The following is a 12,574-nucleotide window of genomic DNA, read 5'->3' as shown; positions in this document are numbered from 1 at the left end:
GAAGAAGAGGGCGGCGGCGGCGGCGCCGGCTCTGTTTACAGCCCATACAATCCCACAATGCGTTGTGCCTTCTACGTCATTGGCTGGTCGAACTCCAAGATGGCGGTATTTAGGAGCTGCACTGCGACAATGGAAGCTGCTATAGAGGGTTAGTGGCTCCTTATACGATTAACGTTAGTAACATAGAAATGGTTACTTGTTGACTAATCGCTAACAGCCGACCGGCTTCGTGTTACGTTATCTCTTCGTTCCTACTGGCGGTGCGTTGGGTCAACCGGTTGGTCCGAAAGTGCCTGTCGTCGGTGAGAAGTGATTACATTTCTTGTGGCACTTCACAATAACAGTAATTCGTTGTTTTGACAATGGAGTGTTTTTAATGTGAAGGGACAGCGACGGGAACTGTTTCGTTAACATTAACAGTTAAGGCTCCAGCATTAACCAGTTCACCCAGGGTTTCCCGATGTTGCTTTCCCAGTAGTTAACGCCAGTTCAGCCTGCGTGGATCCTGCTTTCTGAGTGAGGATGACTGTAGAGCATCCTAAAGACTTTAAACTGGACTAAAAGCTGTTTAAAGTGAACCTCTGAATATGGTCTGCTGCATACGCAGCGTTTCATTTATTCTGATTACTTTTATGTTTATATATAGATAGGCTATTTAAATGTTGTTGACCAAAATGTTTAAATGTGTAACAGATGTTTTATCCTCAACACTTTTCCAAATGAGACATGTAAGTGAACCTATGTCTGGTCTGATTTTATCTGTAGAGGTGAGCAGCACTTTATCCCCATCAGGTTACAGCTGAATAAATAAATTTATATAACAACAAACAGTAGGATTCTAGCGCTTTACTGTCCATTATGGCTAAGTAATGAAAGAGTGGACTACAGATGTACCAAATGGCTACTTGCAGTTAAAAGTGTCTAAAGGTTTGCCTGTCTAGACTCAGACTCCTCACACAACAAGGATAAGGATAATCACCTTTATTTGGCTAAGTATGTTACACACACAATGAATTTGTTTCACGCACAGAACCGAGGCCACCATCTGCGGTGCCAACTCACACCGATGGCACTAACCGTCGGGGGCAACTTGGGGATTCAGTGTTTTTGCCCAAGGACTGCAGGCACTGAGATTCAAACATCCAACCCTCCTGTTGGGAGACAACCGCTCTACCAACTGAGCCACAGCTGCCCCATATAGCTGCAGTTACTTATATGAATCCGTTTTTGTTTGTTTTTTTGGTTTAAAACAACCCCAAAGCTGTTTGTGCAATTTCTCAGTCTTCCAGGTCGTAGAATGCTGAAAAAAAACTTAGAAGAAGGCATCTGGACGTAGTTATCGGTAGAAGACGTTTCACCTTGCATCCAAGAGGCATCAGTTCTGTCTGACAGGTGGTGAGCAGGAGGTATTTATCCCCCTGGGTGGTGTTTTAGTTCTTCGACAGCCAAACAATGTCCCATAATGACTGACCCTAAAGTTTGTTTTTTCAACAACCCCAATGCTGTTTCTGATTTTAAACCTTTAGACTCTGTTGTCTGATTCACTGACAGACAACCTGAGCAGATCAGTTTCAGTTTTACCATCAGGTGCTCCATGTAGCTTGTCCAGATGTTTAAAGTTTACAGATACAGGTGCATTTCAATGAATTAGAATATCATGAAAAGTCCATTTATTTCAGTAATTCAACTCAAATAGTTAAACCCGTGTATTATATAAATTCAGTACACACAGACTGAAGTAGTTTAAGCCGTTGGGTCTTTTAATTGTGATGATTTTGGCCCACATTTAACAAAAACCCACTATCTCAATAAATTAGAATATGGTGACATGCCACTCAGCTAGTCAACTCAAAACACCTGCAAAGGTGTCCTGAGCCTTCAAAATGGTCACTCAGTTTGGTTCACTAGGCTACACAATCATGGGGAAGATTGCTGATCTGATCAGTTGTCCAGAAGACAATCATTGACACCCTTCACAAGGAGGGTAAGCCGCAAACATTCATTGCCAAAGAAACTGGTTGTTCACAGAGTACTGTATCCAAGCATGCTGGCTGTTCACAGAGTGCTGTATCCAAGCATGTTAACAGAAAGTTGAGTGGTAGGAAAAAGATGCACAACCAACAGAGAGAACCGCAGCCTTGAGAGGCTTGTCAAGCAAAATTGATTCAAGAATTTGGGTGAACTTCACAAGGAATGGACTGAGGCTGGGGTCAAGGCATCAAGGGCCACCACACACCACCGGGTCAGGGAATTTGGCTACAGTTGTCGTATTCCTCTTGTCAAGCCACTCCTGAACCACAGATAATGTCAGAGGTGTCTTAGCTGGGCTAAGGAGAAGAAGAACTGGACTGTTGCCCAGTGGTCCAAAGTCCTCTTTTCAGATGAGAGCAAGTTTTGTATTTAATTTGGAAAAAAACAAAGTCCTAGAGTCTGGAGGAAGGGTGGAGAAGCTCATAGCCCAAGTTGCTTGAAGTCCAGTGTTAAGTTTCTAGAGTCTGTGATGGTTTGGGGTGCAATGTCATCTGCTGGTGTTGGTCCACTGTGTTTTTCTTAAAACCAAAGTCACTGCACCCGTTTACCAAGAAATTTTAGAGCACTTCATGCTTCCTTCTGCTGACCAGCTTTTTGGAGATGATTTTATTTTCTTGCAGGATTTTGCACCTGCCCACATTGCCAAAAGCACCAAAAGTTGGTTAAATGACCATGGTGTGCTTGACTGGCCAGTAAGCTCACCAGACCTGAACCCCATAGAGAATCTATGGGGTATTGTCAAGAGGAAAATGAGAGACCAAAAAAATTCAGATGAGCTGAAGGCCACTGTCAAAGAAACCTGGGCTTCCATACCACCTCAGCAGTGCCACAGACTGATCACCTCCCTGCCATGCCGAATTGAGGCAGTAATTAAAGCAAAAGGAGCCCCTACCAAGTACTGAGTACATATACAGTAAATGAACATACTTTCCAGAAGGCCAACAATTCACTAAAAATGTTTTTTTTATAGATCTATGAGGTATTCTAATTTGAGATAGTGAATTGGTGGGTTTTTGTTAAATGTGGGCCAAAATCATCACAATTAAAAGACCCAACGGCTTAAACTGCTTCAGTCTATGTGTACTGACTTTATATAATACACGAGTTTCACTATTTGAGTTGAATTACTGAAATAAATGGACTTTCCACGACATTCTAATTTATTGAGATGCACCTGTATTTCTCCAGCTCTGGCCGTAGATCTTTGGACACCTTCAAAAGGTTGCATATGATTTAAACACAATGGACACAGACAGATTTGGACTGGATGGACACACAGAGTTGCACATAGTGATGGATTAACAGAGGCTTTCTGAAGCAGAGGGCTGTTCCCAATGGCAGTTTTTGGCCTCTGGATATTCAGCATTAACAGTCGGCGAATATTCGGATATTCCCTGCGTTGGGGGTGTTAATGGGCTGAGGTTGTCCTGCATCTAAAAGTACCTCTTTGCTCATCTGACAGTTCTTTGGGTTAAAAACAAAACAAAAAAAGCTAATCATTATTATGTAATATTTAATATAACACATGAACAGACAGTGGATCTTATAACCACTTTTGTGTACATGTTTCCATCAGAGGTGTAGCGCTACTTGATGAAGTACCGGAGCGCACCTATAACACGCATGTGTGCACTCATACGGTTAAGGTGTAGCTTGTTTCGAGGTCTGTGTGAACACTGTGGAAACTAACTGCCCACACAATCAAATATTAGACTGACTTTATACTCTGGTGTGGCAGAATAACAATATGAATTAGTAGCCATTTGTCACAGGGTGAATGTTATAGCCACAGACATCTGGCAGTACTTTGGGTTAAAAACAAAACAAAAAACTAATGAAAGTTACTATATAATATTTAATATAACACACGAACAGATGACATTGGCTCTGAAAGCTGCAAGAAAATAGATGCCCTCCGCTCCAGTGTTAGACCACCTCCAATGCACTGATTGTTCACTGAGCTCCTACTGCTTCATGTTGGTAACATGTCAACCAGCAGCAGTGAACACATCAGCTGTGCATGGGCCTGCGACTGGTCAGTATTTTTTGCACGAATGTTGATCACACAGTAGAATCATCAGACTCTGTTGATCCCGGTGGGAAATCCACTAGCTACCCAGCAGGATGTGAAGTACTTCACATCATCTCCACCTTTACCAGCTGAAACATTAAAGTGATGAACATAGTAACGCATCAGTCGCTATGATCCAGTAGTATCGTTCATATCACTGTGAACTCTGTCATTCTGCAGGATGACCACTTTCTCCCACACGTGGGAATGATGTGACTTTGCTTCTCATGTGTTTGTGCAGTCTGTCCTCTGTCCAGGTGTTCACGGTGCAGAGGAGGTCATGTGACTCTGGGATCCTTGGAAACACCTGTAAGTTGAAATATATAATTATGTCCTTCTGACTGTCCACACTGTAAATCTGCTATGTTGATTTATTCTGTACACGCAATATTTGCTTCCTGTCCGTCCTGGAAGAGGGAGCCCGCCTCTGTTGCTCTTCCTGAAGTTTCTTCCATGTTTTTATTGTTAAATGTTTTTTGTGGAGTTTTTCCTGATCCAATTCGAGGGTCTCAGGACAGAGGGCGTCGTATGCTGTACACATTGAAACGGGCCCTGAGGTAAATGAGTGAGGCGCTGAGGCGTTTACTTCCAGAGGGTGTGTGTCGGCCAAATGGCACTAGCTCTGTGTCAGTGTCGCTGTCAGTGTGCCGGTGTCCCCTTTGGTTTGATTTTCATTCAGCAGATCTGCCCAAACACCTAAGTTCACATTTTCTTGAGATGTGCACGCTCCACTTCAAGTATAGACGACATCGGGCTGTAGAAACAAAACGTGACTTGATTATTGTTCCGTGTTTCACGTTTTGTTCTACATGACAAACGGCTGAAGAAGCTTTGTACAAACTAGTTAGCTTAGTATGCTAGCTGGAACCACATTGACAGAGAGGGAACCTAGCAGCAGCAGCAGTTGGTGTTGCTGTTATCAAGACACTGTTTTTCTCTGTGTTTATCGAACTCTAGTTTAGAACAACAGTAAACAAGCTACAGTTTATTGCAGAAATGTGCAGAAATGTTCACAAGCTGAAATCTGTTGTCTCAGCAGCTAAACGCTGTTACAGAAGACAGACTTGTCCTGTATGGAGTCACTGCTGAGAATGAGGAGCAGCTGTCTCAGGCCAGACAAAACCGACAGAGGCTGATGATCCTGGAAGCTGCGTTCAACCCTAAGGTGGTGTTACACCGAGCAGGTCTGTGCCTTTTCAGTTATGCACCTGTTCACTTTTGTCTGGTTTCACTTTTTACTCTGCCACTTTCTTGAATGTTTTGTCCTTTATGTTAGAAGATGAACATCCAACATCAGCCTAAGATCAGCTGAAAACACTGAGTCCTGACACTTCAGCTTGATGAGATATTAAAAATAGATTTAGATTTTTTTTAAACTACTGATGTAAAGATAAATATCTGTTCTTCCTAACTTAATAGTAAATAAAATATTATGTAAATGCATATAGTACATATAAAAATGATTGTATGATTGCAGTGTGTCACTGTCATGTATTAGCATACACTGGGGCTGTTTAAAAATAATTAGGCTACTGTTGTTCTGGTGGCATTTTGTTATCTATAGAGTTTCTTCTTACCATCTGGATGACAAAAACTTTCTCACATGGTTTTATTTAAAGCAGCAATAAGGAACAATTTTACACCAAAATAGCAGATTTGAGATCATTCTAATGGTAGACCGACTTCTGATAAGGTAAACAGCATCTCTGCTATTCCCAGCGCTCGACCAGATCGTCTGACTGTGCACTACATGACTTTGGATCACCATCCTGATAACCTCTTGTGAGAACTGTGTAATGCTTTATGGCACCAGACCCTTCAGCTACCTTGGTGTTCTTACAGGACATTCAATATTCAGATGCAAATCCCTGGACCTATTTGAATTTGATATATTTTCAGGTGAAAAAGTGACCACTTAGATCAAGCGTGGGCAAACTACGGCCCGTTCGGCTTTTTAATCCGGCCCGCCGAACTTGTCCAAATTATATTATTAAATTATGTTATCATTAAACCTCATTCGTTTTGCCTTTTCCTTGCACTGCCCGCGTTTCCCCAGTAGACGGTGCACTTTAGACACATTGACCTCTCTACTTCACTTTTTCGCTTTGCCCTTTGACCCAAAGTACCAAGGCAAGTTTTATGATGGCATTCAAATTAGCAAAGGCTAGCAAGGCTTTCTCCGAAGGCCAGTTTTTGAAAGAATGCATGTTAGAGACAGCAGGTCTCTTGTGTCCGGAGAGCAAAGGCAAGTGTAAAAAAAATTCAGTTTATCACGCAGGACAGTGACTCGCCATGTGAAACTGATTGACGAAGAAATATCCAGAGAGTTAAACAAAAAGGCGGAGTCCTTTAAGTTTTAGTCACTAGCACTGGATGAAAGTAATGACATAAAAGACACTGCTCAGCTCCTAATTTTTATCCTAGGGATTAACGACGGTTTTGAGATAACGGAGGAGTTTTTGGCCATGGAGTCCCTGAAAGGAAATACGTGAGGAGAGGACTTGTATGACCAGGTTTCTGCTGTCATCAAGAGAATGAAGCTACCTTGGAGTAAACATGCCAATGTCACCACAGATGGATTACCAAATTTAACTGGAAAAAACATCGGGCTGCTGAAAAGAATCCAGAATAAAGTGAAGGAGGAAAACCCTGACCAGGATATTACTTTCCTTCACTGCATCATTCATCAGGAATGTCTGTGTAAGCCTGTATTGCAGCTTAATCATGCCGTGAATCCAGTCGTAAGACTTGTTAACTTTATACGAGCAAGGAGACTTCAGCACCGTCAGTTCATTATGTTCCTGGAGGAAACCGATGCGGATCACCAGGACTTACTTTACCACTCTCGTGTCCGCTGGTTAAGTTTGGGCAAAGTGTTTCAATGAATGTTTGAGCTCAAAGAGGAGATTAGTGCATTTTTGGAGTTAATGGGGAAATCCAATGAATTTCCTGAGCTGTGCGACAAGAAGTGGCTTTGTGACTTTGCGCTTGCTGTGGACATTTTTTCACCCATGAATGAGCTGAACGTGAAGCTACAGGGGAAAGATCAGCTTGTGCACAACATGTACACAAATGTGAGAGCCTTCAAATCCAAGCTGACTTTATTCTCCAGACAAATTTCAAACAAATCTTTCGCTCATTTTCCCCACACTGGCCATGCAGAAAGAGGCCACCTGAAACGCGAAGAAATACAGCAAATCACTGGACATGCATGGAGAATTCTGCCGTCTGTTCTCTGATATAGAAAAAATTGACAAGTCACTTCAGCTGGTGTCCTGTCCCCTGTCACAAGACCCTGAAACAGCACAAGAGGAGCTGCAATTGGAACTAATCGATCTTTAGTCTGACTCCGTTTTAAAGGAGAAGTTCAACTCTCTTAAACTTAATGACTTTTATGCTTCACTTAATGAAGCCACGTTGCCAATCCTCCGGAGGACAGCACAGAATATGCTGGTGTTGTTTGGCTTGACCTATGTGTGTGAGCAGACGTTCAGCATCATGAACATCAACAAAGTCAGTCACAGATCTATGTTTACTGCCCAACACCTCAGATCTATCCTGAGAATAGCCACAACAAAACTAACTCCAGACTTTGATGCACTGGCTAAAAAGGGAGACCAACAACACTGTTTCCTCTGAAACTGAAGGTTTATTTCTCTACTGTGTTATGAAAAAAATGCATTTGGAGAATACTTTGTACAATACCTGTTAAAGTCCAAAACCTTTTATGTAATGGCTTTTACGTATATGTCATTTATATTAGTTCACACAAACACTCCATCCTTCTGTTCCCGGCCCGGCCCCTCTGTCAAATTTTAGAACCCATTGTGGCCCGCCAGTCAAAAAGTTTGCTCACCTGACTTAGATTGTCAATATATGGTCAGGCTATGCAAGTTATGTCAATATATGGTCAGGCTATGCAAGTTATGTCAATATATGGTCAGGCTATGCAAGTTATGTCAATATATGGTCAGGCTATGCAAGTTATGTCAATATATGGTCAGGCTATGCAAGTTATTCCAGTTTGGAAATTTGCTGTGAGGACCTGCTAGCATAAAAGCTAATTGTAGCTGCTAGCTACATCTCGTTCAGACCACATCGGTCTGTCGGTGAGGACCCTGGTGTTCCAGCTGCAGACTGAGAGCACTGTGTCCTCCCGTCCCAGGGAGTTTGGACTTAAAGGTCGGACTCACTAACTTCATCACCCACTGCGACGGTGAACAAGCTGTGTGCCAGGACATTCACTAAAGCACACATGCAGCAGTATGTGCACTGAACAAAATTATAAACGCAACACTTTAGCGTTTGCCCCCATTTTTCATGAGCTGAAAGATCTATGACTTTTTCTATGTACACAAAAGGCCTATTTCTATCAAATGTTGTTCACACATCTGTCTAAATCTGTGTGAGTGAGCACTTCTCCTTTGCCAAGATAATCCATCCACCTCAGGTGTGGCATATCAAGATGCTGATTAGACAGCATGATTATTGCACAGGTGTGCCTTAGGCTGGCCACAATAAAAGGCCACAAAAATAATGAGCAAACAAAGATGTGCCACTGATGATGTTAAGATGTAACAAGATCCAGTTCTCCTGCTTCCAAGGACTCATTCACACAATATACATAAACTCCTACTCTTACTATTTTACACGACATATATAATCCTGGATCTGGTACCGGTTCTCCCAGACAGTCCAACCGTGACCATCGGTCTGCACGTGGGTTAAAACTTCAGCATGGCATTAAAGCAAGGCAGGCTGCAGGGGTGTGACCCTCACATGCCCAGTAACAAGTAACAGTCTGATGAAAAATGGTACAAGAAATGCCTGAAAAAGCCGCTGACATTCCCTCTGACTACAAAAATAAGCCTGACAATAGTTTTCCTTGTGGATATTGTTTAAAATGATGAGGTACGTTTGGTTACTGGAATATTAAAAACTGTTTCCTGCCATACCTCTGGTCGCCTGGGTTTGAAACATGTCGGGACACCAAGAGGAGCCACAGAGCCCCAAAATAAAAAGGACGGAGGCACACACACCACAGGCCTGAAGCTGATACGTCAGTCCTGCTGCTGGAAAGGAAGGAAACAAAACCATTTAAAAAATTAATCCTTGATATTAGTGCTAATAAAAGTCACTTCTGGTTCTGGATGGGAATGCATAGTTCGGGTGCTGGTTCAGACCCGAGCGACTGAAAACTAAATCCATAAAACCCTGTCAAGGTGATTTCATGTCATTGGTCCTTTTGCATCAGTACCGCAGTGTGTGACCCCCAAAGCTGCTTGCTCCCCGCATACTGAGCACTGGCAGAGGTGGCCACAGCTCCGATGTGCAATAATCCGGGAGCTCGAAGTGAGACCCGAGGCTGCCCTCGCTGCTGCACGAGTCCAGGTCTTTATCCACCAGGGACAGGCTCAGGTTCCCTGAGGCCGAGCTGAAAGACGAGCTCAATGGCGTGGGAAGATTGTCCAGGTCCTCCCTGCAGCAGGACAAGGAGGAGATGGATTCGGACCAGGACGAAGATGCTGGTGAGAGGGAGGCCGGGTAGGGGGAGCTGCTGGTGCCCTGCTGGGTGGTGTTTTTCTGGCAGTACAGCAGCAGACCCGACGACTTGTACATGCTGGTTCACTCCAGTTTGGTGGAACATGAACTCAGGCTGGCTGGAACCCTGGCGAGGCTGTACCAGTAAGCCTCCTCCTTCACTTTACACTCCCGCTCCTCCTCAGTCATCTTCATCATTGTCCTCTTTGTCACTGGTAAATTCTCATTTGATTAAACTGTTGGTTTTAACGCTGGTAGTCAACAGGTACCAGTACCGCGGGTCTCTGTGCTGGTTCTGTGGGAGACTGTTGGCTTGGCCGGGAGCGACCACTGGGTTGCTGGGTTTTATCTTCTTCGTGGCTTTTTTGTTGATGGATCTGACGGTGGTTTTCACCGTGGACCGAGCAGCTGCCTTCCCCCCAGGAAACGCACGTCATGAACTTCATGCCAGTTGATTTTTTGACAGTCTAGGGCAGTTGACTGGCAAAATTCTTAACTGGGTACAGCCCTAGTATTTTTACATTCTAGTAGTAGAATACTTCTTGGTGACAACATTTCAGCTGGTGCAGATCTGCAGAGGAATCAGTGGTGTCACTGACATTCAGGAAAGAAACCAGTGATATCAGTGTCAGTATAAAGTCCTAGCTCTCCATAATGTGTTTATTGTTCCTTGCAGACATCCAGCATCTATTGGTGATTAAAGAAGAGCCCCCCCTAGAGGAGAGTCCCAGTCTGGACCAGGAGGACCCAGAGCCCCCACACATCAAAGAGGAAGATGAGGAACTCTGGACCAGTCAGGAGGCAGAGCAGCTGCATGGACTGGAGGAGGCTGATGACACTAAGTTCCCGTCCACTGGTGTTCATGTGAAAACTGAAGAGGATGAGGAGAGACCTCAGTCTATACAGCCACTTCAGTGTCAGACTGGGGAGGGAAGAGAGGAGGAACCTGGAGCCGAGAGCTCAGCTGGACAGTCTTGTTTTAGCTGTTCTGAGTGTGGAAAAGGGTTTAAACACAGGGGGAATCTTAAGCTACACATGAGAGTCCACACAGGAAAGAAACCTTTTGGCTGTGGTGAGTGTGTGAAAAGATTTACCACACAGGGGAATCTTAAGCTGCACATGAGAGTCCACACAGGAGAGAAACCTTTTAGTTGTGGTGAGTGTGGGAAAAGATTTACCCGACAGCAGTGTCTTAACATGCACATGAGAGTCCACACAGGAGAGAAAGTTCTTTTTTGTGGTTGTTGTGGAAAAAGATTTATCACACAGGGGTATCTTAAAAGGCACATGAGAGTCCACACAGGAGAGAAACCTTTTGTTTGTAGTGAATGTGGGAAAAGATTTACCCGACAGGAACATCTTAAACGGCACATCAGAGTCCACACTGGAGAGAAACATTTTGTTTGTGATGATTGTGGAAAAAAGTTTACCACACAGTGGAATCTTAAAGATCACATGAAAGTCCACACAGGAGAAAAACCTTTTGTTTGTGGTGATTGTGGGAAAAGATTTACCCAAAGGGGGAATCTTAAGCAGCACATGAGATGCCACACAGGAGAAAAACCATATGGTTGTCGTGATTGTGGGAAAAGATTTAACCATAGGGGGCATCTTAAAAAGCACATGAGACACCACACAGGAGACAAACCTCTTAGTTGTGGTGATTGAGAGAAACTTTAAGGTTTGTACAGTTGAGTCCTGTTTTCCTTAAGTTTCAGAAACTTAATCCAACAAGTGCTTCTGTGACTGTTCATCTTTTATATGTTTAAATCAATAGCGTAGGTTTCCCGCCATATTTTCATCGTTCTTCTTTTTCAAGAGCCCCAGTGCCGTAGATAGATACCAGAAGTGCTTCTGTTCCAGTTGTTTTTCTCAGGATGTTACTGTTGTTGTTCAAGTTGGAGATAGTGGTGTTATTACAGTGTGACATCTTTTCAGTTCAGTTTTTTTGTATAGTGCCAAATCACAACCAAAGTCATCTTAGGACACTTTACAAAGTAAGATCTAGACCTTACTATTATTATTAAGTAAAAACCCAACCAATCCCTCTTGAGCAGCACTTGGCGATGGTCCACATGTCCCTCTCCCCAGTGATGAAATCAGAGAAATCTCAGCTGCAGGCACCAAAAGCAGGTGTGGAGCACCAGGGCATCAGAAACCAATCATCATCGCACTGCTTAGACCAGGGGTGTCAAATGTACGGCCTGCGGGCCGGAGCCGGCCTGCCAAGGGGTTCAATCCGGCCCGCAGGATAAATCTGAAAGTGAAAAAAATGCAATGAGACATGAACTAGAATTTTTTTTTTTAATTTTAATTTTTTAATTTTTTTTTTTTTCCTAAATTGTCCGCTAGGGACACACTGTTTGACATGGAGCAGCTGAAAGAGGAAGAAAAGAAAGGCAAAACAATGCTGAGATAGACACAGCTAAGCTAAAGCAGTGTTGTGACAAAATTCAGAGAGAAAGTACAAGCCGCGAATGGAGGAGATGCTTTTTGGACATCGGGGGCGCTGTGGCTCAGGAGGTAGAGTGGGTCGTTTCCTAACCGGATGATTAGCGGTTCGATTCCTGGCGTGTCCAGTCAACATGTCGAAGTGTCCTTGAGCAAGACACTGAACCCCCAGTTGCTCCCAGTGATGTCACCGGTGTGTGAAGGTGTGTGTGTGTGTTTGGGAGTGCGAATCGGTGAATGTCCGAGTAGTTTAAAAGCGCTTTGAGTGTGCTGTAAAAGTGTAGAAAAGCGCTATACAAATATAAGACCATTTACATTTCACTGTATTTTGCACCAGGAGGCATTGTGTTGCAAGTCATTAAAAAATGGATCATGCCATGGAGGTGGTTGTTCGAACTGTTAATTTTATCCGAGACAGAGGTCTGAATTATCGTCAGTTTGACTGCCTTCTCAGTGACAATAACATTACCCATGGCCTGC

At 43.5% G+C, this 12,574-nt stretch overlaps 2 protein-coding genes across 5 annotated transcripts; one reads left to right on the top strand and one right to left on the bottom strand.

Annotated features, from left to right (window-relative positions):
* Positions 1-22: 22 nt before the first annotated feature.
* Positions 23-12,225, top strand: LOC109967292 (oocyte zinc finger protein XlCOF6.1-like). Of its 4 annotated transcripts, none has more exons than XM_020612761.1 (4): positions 23-148; positions 4,344-4,411; positions 5,142-5,286; positions 10,320-12,225. In XM_020612761.1, the coding sequence occupies exons 1-4, from the start codon at positions 58-60 to the stop codon at positions 11,309-11,311; spliced, it is 1,296 nt and encodes a 431-aa protein (XP_020468417.1). In that variant the 5' UTR covers positions 23-57; the 3' UTR covers positions 11,312-12,225. The 4 variants fall into 4 exon arrangements, with proteins under 4 accessions (XP_020468417.1, XP_020468416.1, XP_020468419.1 ...); XM_020612760.1 differs by having other exon boundaries at positions 5,139-5,286; XM_020612763.1 differs by lacking the exon at positions 10,320-12,225 and adding an exon at positions 5,382-5,461 and having other exon boundaries at positions 5,139-5,286.
* Positions 8,612-10,078, bottom strand: LOC109967296 (transcription factor SOX-11-like). The gene has a single exon (XM_020612768.1). It carries the CDS (start codon positions 9,719-9,721, stop codon positions 9,353-9,355), a length of 369 nt encoding a protein of 122 aa, XP_020468424.1. The 5' UTR covers positions 9,722-10,078; the 3' UTR covers positions 8,612-9,352.
* Positions 12,226-12,574: the final 349 nt, after the last annotated feature.

Source organism: Monopterus albus, unplaced genomic scaffold (genome assembly GCF_001952655.1).
Source record: "Monopterus albus unplaced genomic scaffold, M_albus_1.0 scaffold127.1, whole genome shotgun sequence".
In the NCBI taxonomy this organism is placed as follows: Eukaryota; Metazoa; Chordata; class Actinopteri; order Synbranchiformes; family Synbranchidae; genus Monopterus; species Monopterus albus.
The sequence above is the reverse complement of the archived record's forward strand: the minus strand, read 5'-3'. Positions and strand labels throughout refer to the sequence as shown.